This window comes from Rhincodon typus, chromosome 1, assembly GCF_021869965.1.
Source record: "Rhincodon typus isolate 14 chromosome 1, sRhiTyp1.1, whole genome shotgun sequence".
NCBI lineage: Eukaryota > Metazoa > Chordata > Chondrichthyes > Orectolobiformes > Rhincodontidae > Rhincodon > Rhincodon typus.
Window position 1 is genome coordinate 46,876,254 of NC_063332.1, and position 15,535 is coordinate 46,891,788.

Sequence of the window (15,535 nt, forward strand, 5' to 3'; positions counted from 1 at the left end):
GACGACCAAATTGTTTTACAGTCACATAAGCATGTTTTGTAGTGTACTCACTGTCATAATGGAGGAAATATAGCAGCCAAATTACATAGATCAAGATCCCACAAACCACAATCTGATAAATGACTAGATAGTCTGTTTCAGTGATGTTGGCTTTAGGATAAATATTCATGAGGAACTCCCTTGTTATTCTTCAAAACAGTGCCACACCTACTTGAGAGAGTATGCTAGGCCTCAGTTTAATACTGCATACAAAAGATAGCATCTTTGACACTGCAGCACTCCCTCAGTTATATGCAGAAGTATCAAACTAGACTATGTGCGTAGGCATCCTGAGTGGAACTTGAGCCTTCTTAGAGTCATAGAGCTGTACAGCATGGAAACAGACTCTTCCATCCAACTTGGCCACACCAACCAGATATCCTAAATTAATTTGGTCCCATTTGCCAGCATTTGGCCCATATCCCTCTAAACCCTCCCTATTCATATATCTTTCCAGATGCCTTTTAAATATTGTGATTGTACCAGCCTCCACCACTTCCTCTGGCAGCTCATTCCATACACACACCATCCTCTGCATGAAAAAGTTGCCCCTTAGGTCCCTTTTAAATCTTTCCCCTCTCACCTTAAACATATGACCTGTAGTTTTGGACTTCCCTACCCTGGGTAAAAGACCTTGGCTATTCACCCTCTCCATGCCCCTCATGATTTTATAAACTTCAATAAGGTCAGCCTTTGACACTCCAGGGAAAATAGCCCCAGCCAATTCAGCCTTTCCCTTTTGCTCAAACCCTGCAAACCTGGCAACATCGTTGCAAATCTTCTCTAAACCCTTTCAAGTTTCACAACATCCTTCCTATAGCAGGGAGACCAGCATTGAACACAGTATTCCAAAAGTGGCCTAACCAATGCTTCAAAACAAAACCTAAACAGCTTCAACATGACCTCCCAACCCCTATACTTAACAAAGGCAAATATGCTTTCATTACAAAATAGAATCCCAAAGTGCCGAAAGAGACTATTCGTCCCATCAAGTCCACACTGACTCTCCGAAGAGCATCCCACCGAGACCCAGGTCCCCTACCCTATCTTTGGACTGTAAGAGAAAACTGGAGCACCCAACAGAAACCCACACAGACCTGTGGAGAATGTGCAATCTTGGCTCAGACAGTTGCCCAGGGCTGGACTCCAATCCGGGTCCCTGGTGCTGTGAGGTAGCAATGCTAACCATTGAGCTGCTGTGCCACCCAATATGGTTTATGATAAAGAGAGGATATGCTAAATTACAGCAACGGGGCATTATACCCGGAAACATTTAATTGACAGTATGTTTTAACATACCAGCATCCTGTTTCCTTCATCTTATCTATAAATGAAGAAAGTTTCTGGCTGCATTTACAGTTGGGATGTATTCCATTAACCAGCAATTTAACCTAAACTAATTCTGAACTCTCCTGTTAAAGTGAGCTGAGTGCTTGCTGGTGTTTTATTGTATCAGGTATTATGGAAACCAGATGGGTGTGTATTTCAGTGCAACATAAGCTGACAATGACAGAACATGGGCATTTTAAAAAGTGCTGCTGATTAAAATTGATTTTTCCTCTAATATTCTATTTGCGCTTTTCTGCTGTGCATTTAAAAAAAATCTAATTTAATATTTAATTTCACCAGATATCGTAAATTCATGGTGTGTATGATGCATCTGTAGAGCTGGTAGGACTTGAACTCAAGCCTTCCGGTTCAAAGGTAGGGACAAGAACCCTCTACAGATCTTATACAGTCACAGTTTTGACTGTATGTCAGTAACTAAGCACATGGTCCTTCTACTGGAACATCCAAACAATGATAGAAATATATCCTCTGATCTGTTCATAGAACATAGAACATAGAACATAGAACACAGAACATTACAGCGCAGTACAGGCCCTTCGGCCCTCGATGTTGCGCCGACCTGTGAAACCAATCTGAAGCCCATCTAACCTAAACTATTCCATTATCATCCATATGTTTATCCAATGACCATTTAAATGCCCTTAAAGTGGGCGAGTCTACTATTTTTGCAGGCAGGGCATTCCACGCCCTTACTACTCTCTGAGTAAAGAACCTACCTCTGACATCTGTCCTATATCTATCATCCCTCAATTTAAAGCTATGTCCCCTCGTGCTAGCCATCACCATCCGAGGAAAAAGGCTCCCACTGTCCACCCTATCTAATCCTCTGATCATCTTGTAAGGAAGGCCTTCCAACTATGCAATGGGGTTGCCTGGCCCAACTCCTAGTGAACACCAAAATGAAAATCTCAACTTTTGAGTGACTTTTTCCCAGGTCAGGTTTGCAGAACTGGGAGATGTCCATGCTATGTGCTCACAACCCAGGAGTGAAAATCTAAGCCCTATAATTCCATTCCTTCAATTCAGAGTTGAAATCCTGCAACTCCCTTCCCAACAACATTTTGAGTGTTCTGATACCACATAAACTATACAGTTCAAGGGGGTTGCTCAAGCCCATCTTCTCAAAGGCAATTAGAGATGAATGATAAATGTAGTGATGCTCACTTGTCAGGAAGGAATGAAAAAAACTGGGAAATGATTAATACATTCATAGATGACACGTGCAAAGTGATGTGTCTAGGCAAGTGGGATAAACTATGCCTTTCTAAATACTCTTTGTCTGCAGGATACAATACTGGATACAGCACTACATATAGCACAGGAAAAGGATTTGGAGTAGTGTTGCTAGGTAATTTGTTAAAACTGTGCTCACTGTGTGGCAGTGGTAATGATAATTGTTTCCCCTTGTTCAGAGTTGCAATAAGAACCAGTGACCCTGTTAATCTATAATGCATTACATAACATAAAATTTCATTACAAACAATGTGAGCAACATTTAGTACTGTATTAAAAATCACACTTGCAATATATCCAGTAATAAGAATTAGTGATTCAACATCACTTGATTGTAGTAATTTTGCTGAACATGTGGGAGTAAACAAGACTAAGAAAGCCTAGTTCTCATATGTCAGTCAATTCCATTTCACAGATAGTCAGTATGTTAGAAATCGCTGACAAAATGGCATCAACTGAACAGTGATCAACAATCGGAATCCATTCTGAACCTGCAGGACTCAGGTGTTCATGGAAGTGGGAATAGGAGAACAAATAGCAATAAGTGGGAAAATAACGGGAAAATGAGAATACAAGGAAAAGGAACAGTGTGGGAGCATTTGGGGTTGATCTTTGAGGGAGCGCATGTCAGCTTAAATTGACCCAGTCTCAACTAGGAGTGGAAAGTGGAAATGGCATTGTGTTTGGACAAGGAAAGGAGTGACAGTTTGAATTATGGGTAGATCATTGATCGCTTGTCCTGAGGAGGACAAAGAGGAACGGCAGTTTAAACAGTTTAGGTTGTTGAATAATTGAATTATAGGCTTTGGGAGAAGAGCACCCAATTGGATTGAGATGGAGAATAAGAAGGTATGAACCTAGGTGTTGAGACAATAGGGCTAAAAACTATGTTGAAATTTCGGTACACTTTTTTTTAATGCTTGTTGTGCCTTTGCAGGCAGCTTCGCCATTTGTAGAATGTGAAGGCAGCTTTCTGGAATTGCATGTATGAAAGTCCTGGGTTTCAAAACAACCAGTTATAAATCCTCCATGCACTTGGTCTTCATAACATAGGAAGTAACATCATAGTGACTTATATTGAAGCTATAGAAGTTTTAAAGGAGCAGTCCATTTGTAGCTGCACAACAAGGGACACCTACTGATTTAAAAACAAGAAGTGCTAGAAGTACTCAACAGATCTGCGTGCATCTGAGGAGAGAGACAAAGAGAGGTTAAGTTTACAGTTCAATAAAAACGTAGAAAACATAGAAGATAGGAGCAGGAGGAGGCCATTCGGCCCTTCGAGCCTGCTTCACCATTCATCATGATCATGGCTGATCATCCAAGTCAATAGCCTAGTCCTGCTTTCTCCCCAGAACCTTTGATCACATTCACCCGAAGTGCTATATCTAGTCGCCTCTTGAATAGATTCAAGGTTTTGGCATCAACTACTTCCTGTGGTAATGAATTACACAGGCTTGCCACTCTTTGGGTGATGAAATGTCTCCTCATCTCTGTCCTAAATGGTCTATCCCGAATCCTCATATTGTAAACCTGGTTCTGGACAGACCCACCATCGGGAACATCCTCCCTGCATCTACCCTGTCCAGTCTTGTTAGATATGATTATTTATTTTGTGGTCTTATTTGAGTGTCATTAAGACAGAAACACATGGGCTGTTGATTTAGAAGGGGAATCAAGGATTACGGTGAAATGGTAGGAGAATGGGATTGAGAAACATATCAGCCATAATTGAATGGTGGAGCAGATTTGATGGGCTAAATGGTCTAACTCTGATCCTATATCTTATTGTCTTATTGTGGTGGTTTTTCTACCATAAAAGAACGTAGGATGGCGAAGAACAAAAGAGAAAAGCTGGTCTGGGGTAGACAATGGAAGAGAGGGAAGAAGTGATGGAAGAAATGACATTGGTTTAGCTGATCACACTACAGTGTTCTGCTCGTGTTTTTCTAAGGTTATGGATATATATTAAATAAATTACTTTGCAGATTTTATTTTATTTGTCCAACTAATTAGTAGGGTATTCAGGCTTGGAGCTTGTCCAGTGGAGGAGCTGGTGGCAATGTCACTGGTCTGGTTATTCAGAGGCACAGGCTAATGCTTTAGTGATAGACTCAAACCCCACCTACCATTTAGTTAATAAAGTCGAGTTTCAATAACAATGACCGTGAAACTATCATTGTCACAAGAACACATCTGGGTCACTAAAGTCCTATAGGGAAGGAATTTTGGCCGACAAGTAACTCCACACCAGACTAATGTTGTTGATTGTTGACTATTCTCTGAAGTTGCTGAGCAAGTCACGCAATCAAGGACGGGGAATAAAATGCTGTCTTGTCAGTGTCACCCATATTCCATGAAAGACCAAAGTTATATTTTGTTAAGCACAACAGTAACATGGACAATTGAGTGTTAAGAGAATTAACATCAGATTAGAGAAGCTGAAAACAAGTTTGCATCTTTTCACAGAATTTTCCCATAATGTTGCTGCATTCCCATAAAATACAGAAATATCTTAACAAGCAATGTTTTGATTTAAATGTATTAATGATTGTTTAGAATAAGGACTTCTGTATAAAATATTCAGTTTCTGTTTGTCAGTGTTCATGAACAATATAACCATATGTTTCTTAACAGACATAAAGTGCTTCCCTTGTTTGTATTCCCACCTTCTCCATTGAGGAAGCCCAAAAGACATAAGCTTATAACCTGTTTTTGTGTGGCTGTGTAATTTTTTCACTGACTTGCTGAATAATGACAAAAAAAATCTCTGACTCTGTGTTATTTCTTGACCAACCAATATCCGTTGAGTTTTCATTTCAGTTGCCTGCGTACAAGAGTAAAGGGTTTGTAGATGGTTAGAAATGATGTTTCAAATGCAAATTCAGTGGAGCCTATGTACAGAAATCCTTTGGCTACAGAACAATAAGCTTCAGCATTACTTTATGAACACCTGTCTCCCTCTCTCTCTCTCTCTCTCTCTGAGAGAAGCTGTTAGCTGTGGTTGCTGTTTTCTTGTTCCCATTTCTTTCATACTTCATTCTCAACATAGACACCTTTTCCCTCTCCTTTCAAAAATAAACATTGCATTTGTTTTGCGATGTTCAGGCAGGTAAGGCAAAAATATTCAAAGTGTATTGACTGTGCACTGATATTGGGTGTGTGTGTGCGTGTGTGTGTGTGTTTCTAAATTATCCTTGAGTTATGGTAATATTGTAGTAAATGGGCTGAGAGATAAGTAACAAGCTTGATAGCACAATCACAGCAGTGTGCGGTATTCATTAGTAGGTGAGTTTTGAGATGAAATTATCTGAAGAAATAAAACCTAATCATGGGAATGTCTACTTTAATTAACACTTTTCAACTGTGCTAGCTGTTCAGGAAGTGGCAATTCTTAATATGTAAGATGTGAATTTTCATTTGTTCTAATCAAATTGCACTCTGTCAGTAATTTTACTGGTGGGGATACTTTTCTGAATGGTCATGTGCAGTATATAATAATTTACTGTTAGCAGAGAGTTCACTGAGCCAACAAGGATGAAGGAATTATGTTTGCACAATCTCACAAAGATGTGTTTCCACCCTGGTGATGTTTTGATGGGACTTATGCAACTTAATACAGGTATCCAGTTCCAGAGCTTACATGACTGAGCAATGTCCATCAAAGTGAACGTGATGATTTTCAGTGCCAGAAATTGGTAATACTGCATTGGAGCTGTTGCACTTAGAAGAAAGGAAACAGTGGAGCATTTTAGTTAAAAAAGCTAATTTCTATACTTTTATGACAACTCTATTTCTTGTAACATTACAACCAACATTAGCCTGAAGGGAATTATGCAGATAGTACATCCATGGGCAATTTTTCAAGCCTGAAGTTTATCTCCTAAAATGAATGGAAATTGGGAAGAAAACTTTTAGTTTCCACGTGTTAGAATTTTATTGTTTTTACGAAAAATGCACACAGGTAACGGGAAGGCATGTGTTGGGAAGTGGTGGGGGGAGGAGTTGCTGATTTGGAGGGAGAACATTAAAAATGAGTATTTAATTGAAATTCAATCTTGAGTTGATCATCTTAAGTGAACAAAAAACGTCAAAGTTGCAGTAAAAGTATACTCAATGAGAGCAGCCAGACTGCCATTGTAAGTGTTTTAGCAAAGTATCTGTCCTCTGTGTGTAAATTAATTTATTGTCTAGGGTAAGTTCATATATCTCCTAATTCTTAAACTATAAAAACATATAAAATCATAATATTATATAAAATTTATATGATTCAATTTTTCTAACTCAATCTGTTTTATTAAGTATTTATTTTCAGAATAAGAAGTGGAATTTTTGTCCCTTTTGTGAAGCTAAATGGTCACTTGTGAGAGGTATTCTATTGTTACCACAATTGGATTTTGCCACTAAGTGGTTGGGAATGGACTAATAACTGAGCATATTGAGTACTGAGGCAAAGGGTTAGCACATTCAATATATGATCATATTTTATCACTAAAACTCTTTAACAGATAACCTACAGGATCATTTCAAGGAATTATATTGTTTAAATTTGTATTGAATTGCTATTGCTGAAAATTTTATCAGAGGTATTTCCATTTCTCTACCAGAGTTTCCTTGGAGATGAAGTAAAAATCCAATTTATATGATTTGAAAGCAGCTTCTGTAATATTCGTAATAAAGTTACTGGGACAGCATAGGTGCCTCTGAGGAAATTGCTGGCTCTTTTCATCAAGTTACCTCAAAGTGCTTAACATTCAATGCAATGCTCTTAAAATATAGGGAAATATATGAATATTAAGGGAAATGAGCATAGTGCAAGAAATTGGTGTTGAAATAGAAGATCAACTATGATCACATTGAATGGCAAAGTGGGTTCAAAAGGTTGACTGGCCTACTCCTACTCCTATTTTTTAATATTCTGTAAAATTGAATTTGCATACAATATGGTCCCATTGTAGTTGTGATATAAATAGTCTGATTTATGTACACTTTCAACATCATTTATTTTAGGTTTGATTTTGAATTTTGGGTTAGTAACCTATGGGTTTTTGTGTGTTTAAAGTTAATAAGAAGTTGTAAGTATTTCTGTAGCCATGATGATTTCTTCTAGATATTTTCTTTAAAAATGTGAAGGTAGCCTAATAGATTTGTGTTTGCTTTAGGATTTTTTGAACTGGCAACGTAGACTACTGTATCCCAGAGTTTTTGTTAGAAATTTCTGGGAGTCTTTTTTAAGCTGAAGGAAAACACACAGAGTAGAGAGAGAGGTTTTTACTTCCATTTTACTTTATTTTGCGTAGTACTGTCAAATCCTTGCATGGAGATGCACATATTGACCAGTGCTCCTGAGAAGGGGACAATGTAGATTACCTGAGGAAAAAGGAGTTAGTGATGCTTCTAGACCAGAAATGTTGAAGTAAATAAAAAACAAATTTGCTAGAAAAACTCAGCAGATTTGGCAGCGTCTTTGGAAAGAGAAAAACACATAATAGAAGAACTCAAAACATTAATTCCGTTTCTTTCTCCATATATGCTGCCAAATCTGTCGAGTTTCTCCAGCACATTCTGTTTTTATTTCAGATTTCTGGCATCTGTAGTATTTTGCTTTTATTTAAACTTATCAGACTTCAAGTAACTTCATACCCTATGAGATTCTTGATTGGGGCTGTCAACCTGGGCCAATCAGGGAGCCCTGGCTGACAGATATAAGCAGAAGATTCAGAGAGTCTTCTCATTGTAAGGACTGGCTGGTCAGAGCCCATGTACTGTGCACATGTAAATGAAAGGTGAATTAGTGATGGGATACCAGACTACGTGCAGTTATTTCAGTGACAGTATACCTTAGCTCTGCTGTGATCTACCGATTGTTGAGGTGTGTCAAGAATAAACTACAGGTGTCACTGGGTCGTGAGAAAATTCCATTCTGGAGTCTGTTCGCAATCTATTTGTGCTCAAGTTGGAACACAATGCAGGTTCTGAGGAAGGGTCACTGGACCCGAAACGTTAACTCTGTTTTTTCCTTCACAGATGCTGCCAGACCTGCTGGGCTTTTCCAGCAACTTTGTTTTTGTTCCTGATTTACAGCATCCGCAGTTCTTTCGGTTTTTATTTAATATAAAATAGTTGCTGGTAAGTATAGGAAATGTTCGAATGTCAGATATTTAAAATTTGGCCCCTGTATGGGATTCCGTTTGTAAGTATGAGTGTTCTTAAGTCAGCCATTTGTAAATTTGAGCCCTTCTAAATTAAAATCCACAGCCTGGTCACAAGTTCTGTTCTGTTTTACATCAACAATATCACATAATCGACTGGCCTGGGCTAATCGTCAGAAGATTGAGGGGGGATCTTATAGAAACATATAAAATTATGAAGGGAATAGATAAGATAGAAGTAGAGAGGATGTTTCCACTGGCAGGTGAAGCTAGGACAAGAGGGCATAGCCTCAAGATTAGAGGGAGCAGATTTAGGACTGAATTGAGAAGGAACTTCTTCACCCAGAGGATTGTTAATCTATGGAATTCCTTGCCCAGTGAAGTAGTTGACGCTACTTCAGTAAACGTTTTTAAAGATAAAGTAGATTTTTTTTGAACAATAAAGGAATTAAGGGATATGGTGAGAACGCGGGTAAGTGGATCTGAGTCCACGAAAAGATCAGCCATGATCTTATTGAATCGCGGAGCAGGCTCAAAGGGCCGGACGGCCTACTCCTGCTCCAAGTTCTTATGTTCTTATGTGGGTTCAAATCTTAACACTGTAGCTGGTGTTATTTAATTTTATGGGTGTTGTAGTGTTGTGTGCCTCCCTCAGAGCCAGAGACCCAGTTCAAATTCCACCTGGTCCAGAGGTATGTCGTAATATCTCTGAACAGTTTGATTAGCAAATATGTCAAGCTGCCACTCTGCACGTGGGCAAATTGATAAACAATTTAACATTAATCAATTTAGCCGCAATGAATCAGAACTGGGACTGTCACATTCACAACAAAATTGCAACTGAGACAGCGCAAAATTAACTCTCTGTTCTCGAAGCAGAATTTAAAATGTGGTGTAAAAAAAAGGACACTTGTTGTGGAAAGCATGTGGGCTGTGTAATTGAGAGAAAATAAAATCATGTTACCAGGAAATAAAGGGATACTTTTCATACCCTTTATTGCTGCAATACCTTCAGATTAAGTCGACTGAAACTACTTCATCTTACAGAACCAGAAAAAGCAGTTATCGTTCAGCAGTATTCTGGTAAGGAATCCCAGGTATTCATTTCTTCCTCCCAGGCATTAAAACCACAATCGCATTTATATGGGAGCCCCTTGTGAAACAGAGCATCCCATGGCACTACTCTGAAGTGTTGCTCAGCTAAAATTTGACACCGAGCCACCTAAGGAGATATTGGAAAGAGAGATGTCCGAAGTCTTGGTCAGGGACAAGGGCAGGGGTCGCTGGGGGAGCTGGACAGGTCTGGTGGCATCTGTGGAGGGAAATCGGAGTTAATGTTTTGGATCCAGTGGAGCCGACTTTTTGGCTGCGGTTTCCTCTCCACAGATGCTTCCGGACTTGCGGGGCTTTTCCAGCAATTTCTGTTTTTGGTCTTGGTCAAGGAGCTAGGGTTTAAGGATGATATAAAGACAAGGGAGGTACAGATGTCAAACTGTTCAGAGAGGAAATTCCAAAGTCTAGGGCCCAAGCAGCTGAAGGCTGACCAGTGGCGGTGTGGCTAGAAGCTGCCCATTACGGTATATCTAACACCAGCCATCACAATGGGCATCCGTTGACTTTTTCTATGCAGTTAACTGTTACATAGAATTTCTTTCTGTACAGCCCTACAACAAGAAACAGGGCTTTTGGCCCAATGCTCTGTTCGTATCCGTGTTTCACACACGTGTTGATGTGCCATTTCTTTCCATCCTCCCTCTAACACTTTATCAAGCCTCCCGCTAACTTTATCCCAGAACTGATGTAGTTAATCCTTTCATTACCCCACAACTCAAGAAACATTAACAAATCGGCGTGACATAATAGACGGAGAAAATCATAGGATTAGAAGTAGACCTTTAGCCCATTGAGCTCTGCTATTGAATAAAAAAGCGTTTGGAGAGATTATGGGCCAGGACCAGGCAGGTGGGACTAGTTTAGTTCAGGATTATGTTCGGCATGGGTTGGTTGGACCGAAGGGTCTGTTTCTGTGCTGGATGACTCTATGACTCTTAGTGTTGGGATAAAACCCTGAAGTCGACTTGAAGCTGAGTTTGTTTAAACTCATCTGTTTGAGAATAGGAATATGCTATTGGAGGTTCCAATATTGGAATTAAAGTCACAGATACATTAAATGTTCAAGAGAATGAGATTCCGGTGTAGTATTATGTAAGGAATGTTACTATTTTTAAACTCGCAACTAGTGATGGAGAATTTTCCACTTGATAAACATGTACTAAAAACAAAGGTGCACACTTGCCAAATTTGCTTAATGGATTTCTAACTCTCACCCTTCATTCCTAATCTTTATTGTGGGGGCCCCAATCTCGGAAGAGATACTCTGGGGTTGGCAAGACAGATGAAATTATTCTTTCAGCAATGGAAAACAAAGTTCAGTGCTTTGTGACTTGATTCATACCTCCCATGGGAGATGAAAATCCAGCCCTCAGTCAAGGTGAGATGATGGCTTAGTGTATTATTATATTGTTAATCCAGAGACCTGGATAATGTTCTGGAGACGTGGGTTTGAATCCTGTCACAGCATTTGGTGGAATTTAAATTCAATAAAAATCTGGAATTAATCGTCTAATGATCGCCTGAAACTGCTGTTGATTGTCGTAGAACTGCATCTGGTTCACAAATGCCCTTTAGAGAAGGAAACTGCCATCGTTACCTGGTTTAGCCGACATGTGACTCCAGATCCACAGCAATGTGGTTGATGTGGCTGGAGTCACTTAACAATGGATAATAAATACTGGCCTAGCCAATGATGCCTATGTCCCATGAATTAATATGAAAAACAATTATTCAAACTGACTATTTGGCTAAATTTATGAAAGAGAATTTCATCCTAGCCAATTATAGAGTGCTTCTTGTAATCCCATCCTTACATTTAGTTGATGAATGCAATCTGTTTGTGTTACAGTTACCTGGCTGACCAGTGCTGGAATGGCGGATGCATTTACCTGATCATGCTGCGTCGGATTAAACGCAAAGCTCCTCTTCCTCCTTCCAATGGCAGCAACAGTGAACTCAGGACAAGCAGTAGCAGCTCGGAGGCAAGTGGAAGTCCAACGCAGAATGGCAAACGGACTCGAAAGTTTGGTGTCATCTCTCGTTCTTCCCTCAATCGAGATAGCCAGGACAGTCGGGAGAGTCATAGCTCTGAGCAAGAGAATGGATATCATGTCTCCATGGAGGCAGAATGTTCAAAGGCTGAAGGGATTGACGCTCATTGTGACCCCAAAGACTCTGATGCAGCTGTTAACCAGATATCAGAAGAGCAAATTTCTAATGGAATCACTGCCCTATCGACAACACATCAAAGAACTCGACTCTCAGAAACTGGGAAGACAGACTCTAGACAGAGTGAACAGTCTACTCAGGTAACATACTTTTACAAGCAAGAGCAGAAATTGCTGAAGAAACACAGCAGGTCTGGCAGCATTTGTGGAGAGAAAACAGAGTTAACCTTTTGAGACCAGTAACTCTTCTGAACTGATAGTAGCTAGGAAAGGATGGTATTTATGCAGATGACAGAGATGAGGGAGGGAAAAGGAATGAGTGGATAAGTGGAGATGAAGTTCAGAGAGAGAAGGAAGAAAGGATAGACAGACAAAAAGATTGTTGATAGTAAACCAGGGAAGAAGAGAAGCTAAGTAGGTGATCTGCCTCAGTCGCATCTGTTCTGATGTTGCCACCTTCTGCAGAGGAGCCTCAGAAATGACTACCCTTTTCCTCAAACATGGATTCCCTGTGACTGTGATTGTTAGGGCCCTTAGCCATGTCTGTCCTATTTCCTGCACTTCTGCCCTCACCCGTTCTGTTTCCTCCTACAAGATCAATAGGGACCCCCGGTCCTCATTTTGTGCTCCAGCAACTCCACACCCAAGGGATCATAAGCCACCATTTCCGCCACCTCTAGTGGGATGCCAGGCGCGAGCTCCCTTATCAGCTTTCTGCAGGGACCATTCCTTCCAGGACATCCTGGTCCACCCCACCTCCACTCCCATGGCACCTTCTCATGCCATGGCAGAAAGTGTAACGCCTGCCCATTTATTTTCTTCCTCCTCACTACCCAGGGTCCCAGACACACCTTTCAGATCAAACTACAACTTACCTGCATTTCATTCAATCTAGACTACTCTATTTGCTGCTCACACAACATGGTCTCCTGTACCATGGAGAGATGAAACACAATTGGGCGACCATTTTGTAGAACATTCTGTCCGTAAAAATAAACCCTGAGTTTCCAGTTGCCTGTCACTTCAACACCCCACTGTTCCCGTCTGTCTTGGGCTTGCTGCAGTGCTGCAGCAACGCACAACGCAAGCTGAAAGAACAACATCTCATCTTCTGCTTGGGGACCTTACAGACTTCAAGACTCAACATAAAGTTTAACAGTTTTTAAAGCATGGACACTGACTTTCATATCTATTATCCACTCCCATACCCATTTTTTACTGCTAATAGCCCCCATTATCACCTGTCTAGCTTATCTTCTTCCCTGGCTGGCTTACTATCAACAATATTTTTGACTCCCAACCTTTTGTGTCTCTCTCTCTCAGGTCCATCTCCACCTTTCTCCTAGCTGCCATCAGTTCTGAAAAAGGATGACTGCACTTGAAACATTAACTGTTTTCTATCTACAGATGCTGCCAGACCAGTTGAGTTTCTCCAGCAATTTCTATTGCTGTTTGTTTCAGATCTCCAGCATCCACAGTTCTTTGTTTTAACTTACTTTAACACTCCCTTTTTGGAGATAATGTGTATTGGAAATAGAATGAAAAATATTGCTATCTTTAGCTTTTCACTGATGCCAAACGGTCTTTGGAGAGAAATACCTTAGCAGGAGTGAAGCTGTAACTCATTCCCATTTCAATTTCAAAATATATTTGAATCATGATTATACTTTTCTGCGTTCCATTGTTTTATCAGGACTTTTGTCCTCAATGATATCCATTTTCTCTGCTCTTGCTGCTGACCTATATATTTAAGCAGTGCCTCTTATTGCTGTTCTTCCCTTAAAATGGAAAGCCTTGGAATTAAATAGCAGCTGGATTAGGATTTTGTTTCCTTTATGCTTTCATGGGATATGGACATCACCATCAAGGCCAGCATTTTGGCACATACCTAATTACATTGAGATAACACAGTGTGGAGCTGGAGGAACACAGCAGGCCAGGCAGCATCAGAGGAGCAGGAAAGCTGACATTTTGGGTTGGCACCCTTCTTCAGAAATGGGGGAGAGGAAGGCGGCTCTGAAATAAATAGAGAGGGGGGAGTCGGGCTGGGGAAGGTAGGTGGGGTGGTGGGGATTGGTCAGTGAGGTGGGAGGAGTGGAGAGGTGGGAGAGAAGATGGGCAGGTCAGGGAGGTGGGGATAAGAGGGGCTGGGGAAGGTAGGTGGGATGGCGATAGGTGAGTGTAGGTAGGTAGTGGTGGGGATTGCTCAGTGAGGTGGGAGGAGCGGATAGTTGGGAGAGAAGATGGACAGGTCGAGGAGGTGTGGATGAGGGGGAGGGTTGGTCATGGGATGAGGCTGAGGGTGGGGAGACTTTAAAGCTAGTAAAGTCCACATTGAGACCATTGAGTTGTAGGCTTCCAAGGCAGAATATGAGGTGCTGCTCCTCCAGTTTCCGGGTAGCGTCGTTGTGATCTGGAGGAGGCCCAGGATGGACACCGTCCAGGGAGTGGGAGGCGGAGTTGAAGTGGTTCGCAGCTGGAAGGTGTTTTCGTTTGTCGCGAACCGAGCACCGGTACCCCACAGAGTGGTCTCTGAGTCTCCGCTTTGTCTCCCCGATGTAGAGGAGGCCACATCGGGAGCAGCGGATGCAATAGACCATGTTAGCAGATGTGCAGGTGAACATCTGTTTAATGTGGAAGGTTTTCTTGGGGTCTGGGATGGAGGTGGGGGTTGCGGTAGGTGTAGGGGCAGGTGTAGCACCTCCTGCGGTTGCAGGAAAAGGTGGTGGGGCTAGTGGGGAGTGTGGAGCAGATGAGGTGGATGCAGAGAGAGCGGTCCCTCCGGAAGGCAGATAAGGGTGGGGAGGGAAATATATCCTTCGTAGTGGGGTCAGATTGCAGGTGGCGGAGGATGATGCGTTGAATCTGGAGGTTAGTGGGGTGATACGTGAGGACAAGGGGGATTCTGTCTTTGTTTTTATTGTGGGGAGGGGGTGTGAGGGCAGAGGTGCGGGAAATGCAAGAGATGCGGTCGAGGGCGTTTTCGACCACTGTGGAGGGGAAGTTGCAGTCCTTGAAATACGAGGACATCTGGGATGTTCGGGAGTGGAACGCCTCATCTTGGGAGCAGACGCGGCGGAGGAATTGGGAGTAGGGGATTGCTTTCTTGCAGGAAGTGGGTGAGAAGAGGTGTAGTGTAGGTAGCTGTGGGAGTCGGTGGGCTTGAAATAGATATCAGTTTCAAGGTGGTCACCAGAGATCGAGACAAAGAGGTCCAGGAACGAGAGAGAGGTATCAGAGATGGTCCAGGTGAACTTGAGGTTGGGGTGAAAGGTATTAGCTCCTCCCACCTCACTGACCAATCCCCAACACCACCTACCTGCACTCACCTATCACGATCGCAAGTACCTTCCCCAGCCCAACCTCCGCCTCTCTTTATTTCAGAGCCCCCTTCCCCTCCCCCATTTTTGAAGAAGGGTCCCGACCCGAAACATCAGCTTTCCTGCTCCTCTGATGCTGCCTGGCCTGCTGTGTTCCTCC

At 41.7% G+C, this 15,535-nt stretch overlaps 1 protein-coding gene across 1 annotated transcript in view; it reads left to right on the forward strand.

The window, feature by feature from the left end:
* Positions 1-15,535, forward strand: part of pdzd2 (PDZ domain containing 2) — a 163,533-nt gene that overhangs the window by 26,706 nt on the left and 121,292 nt on the right. Inside the window, exon 3 of the mRNA XM_048614884.1 lies at positions 11,737-12,196. Coding sequence (XP_048470841.1) covers positions 11,737-12,196 — 460 coding nt within the window. The remainder of the gene's footprint in view (positions 1-11,736; positions 12,197-15,535) is intronic.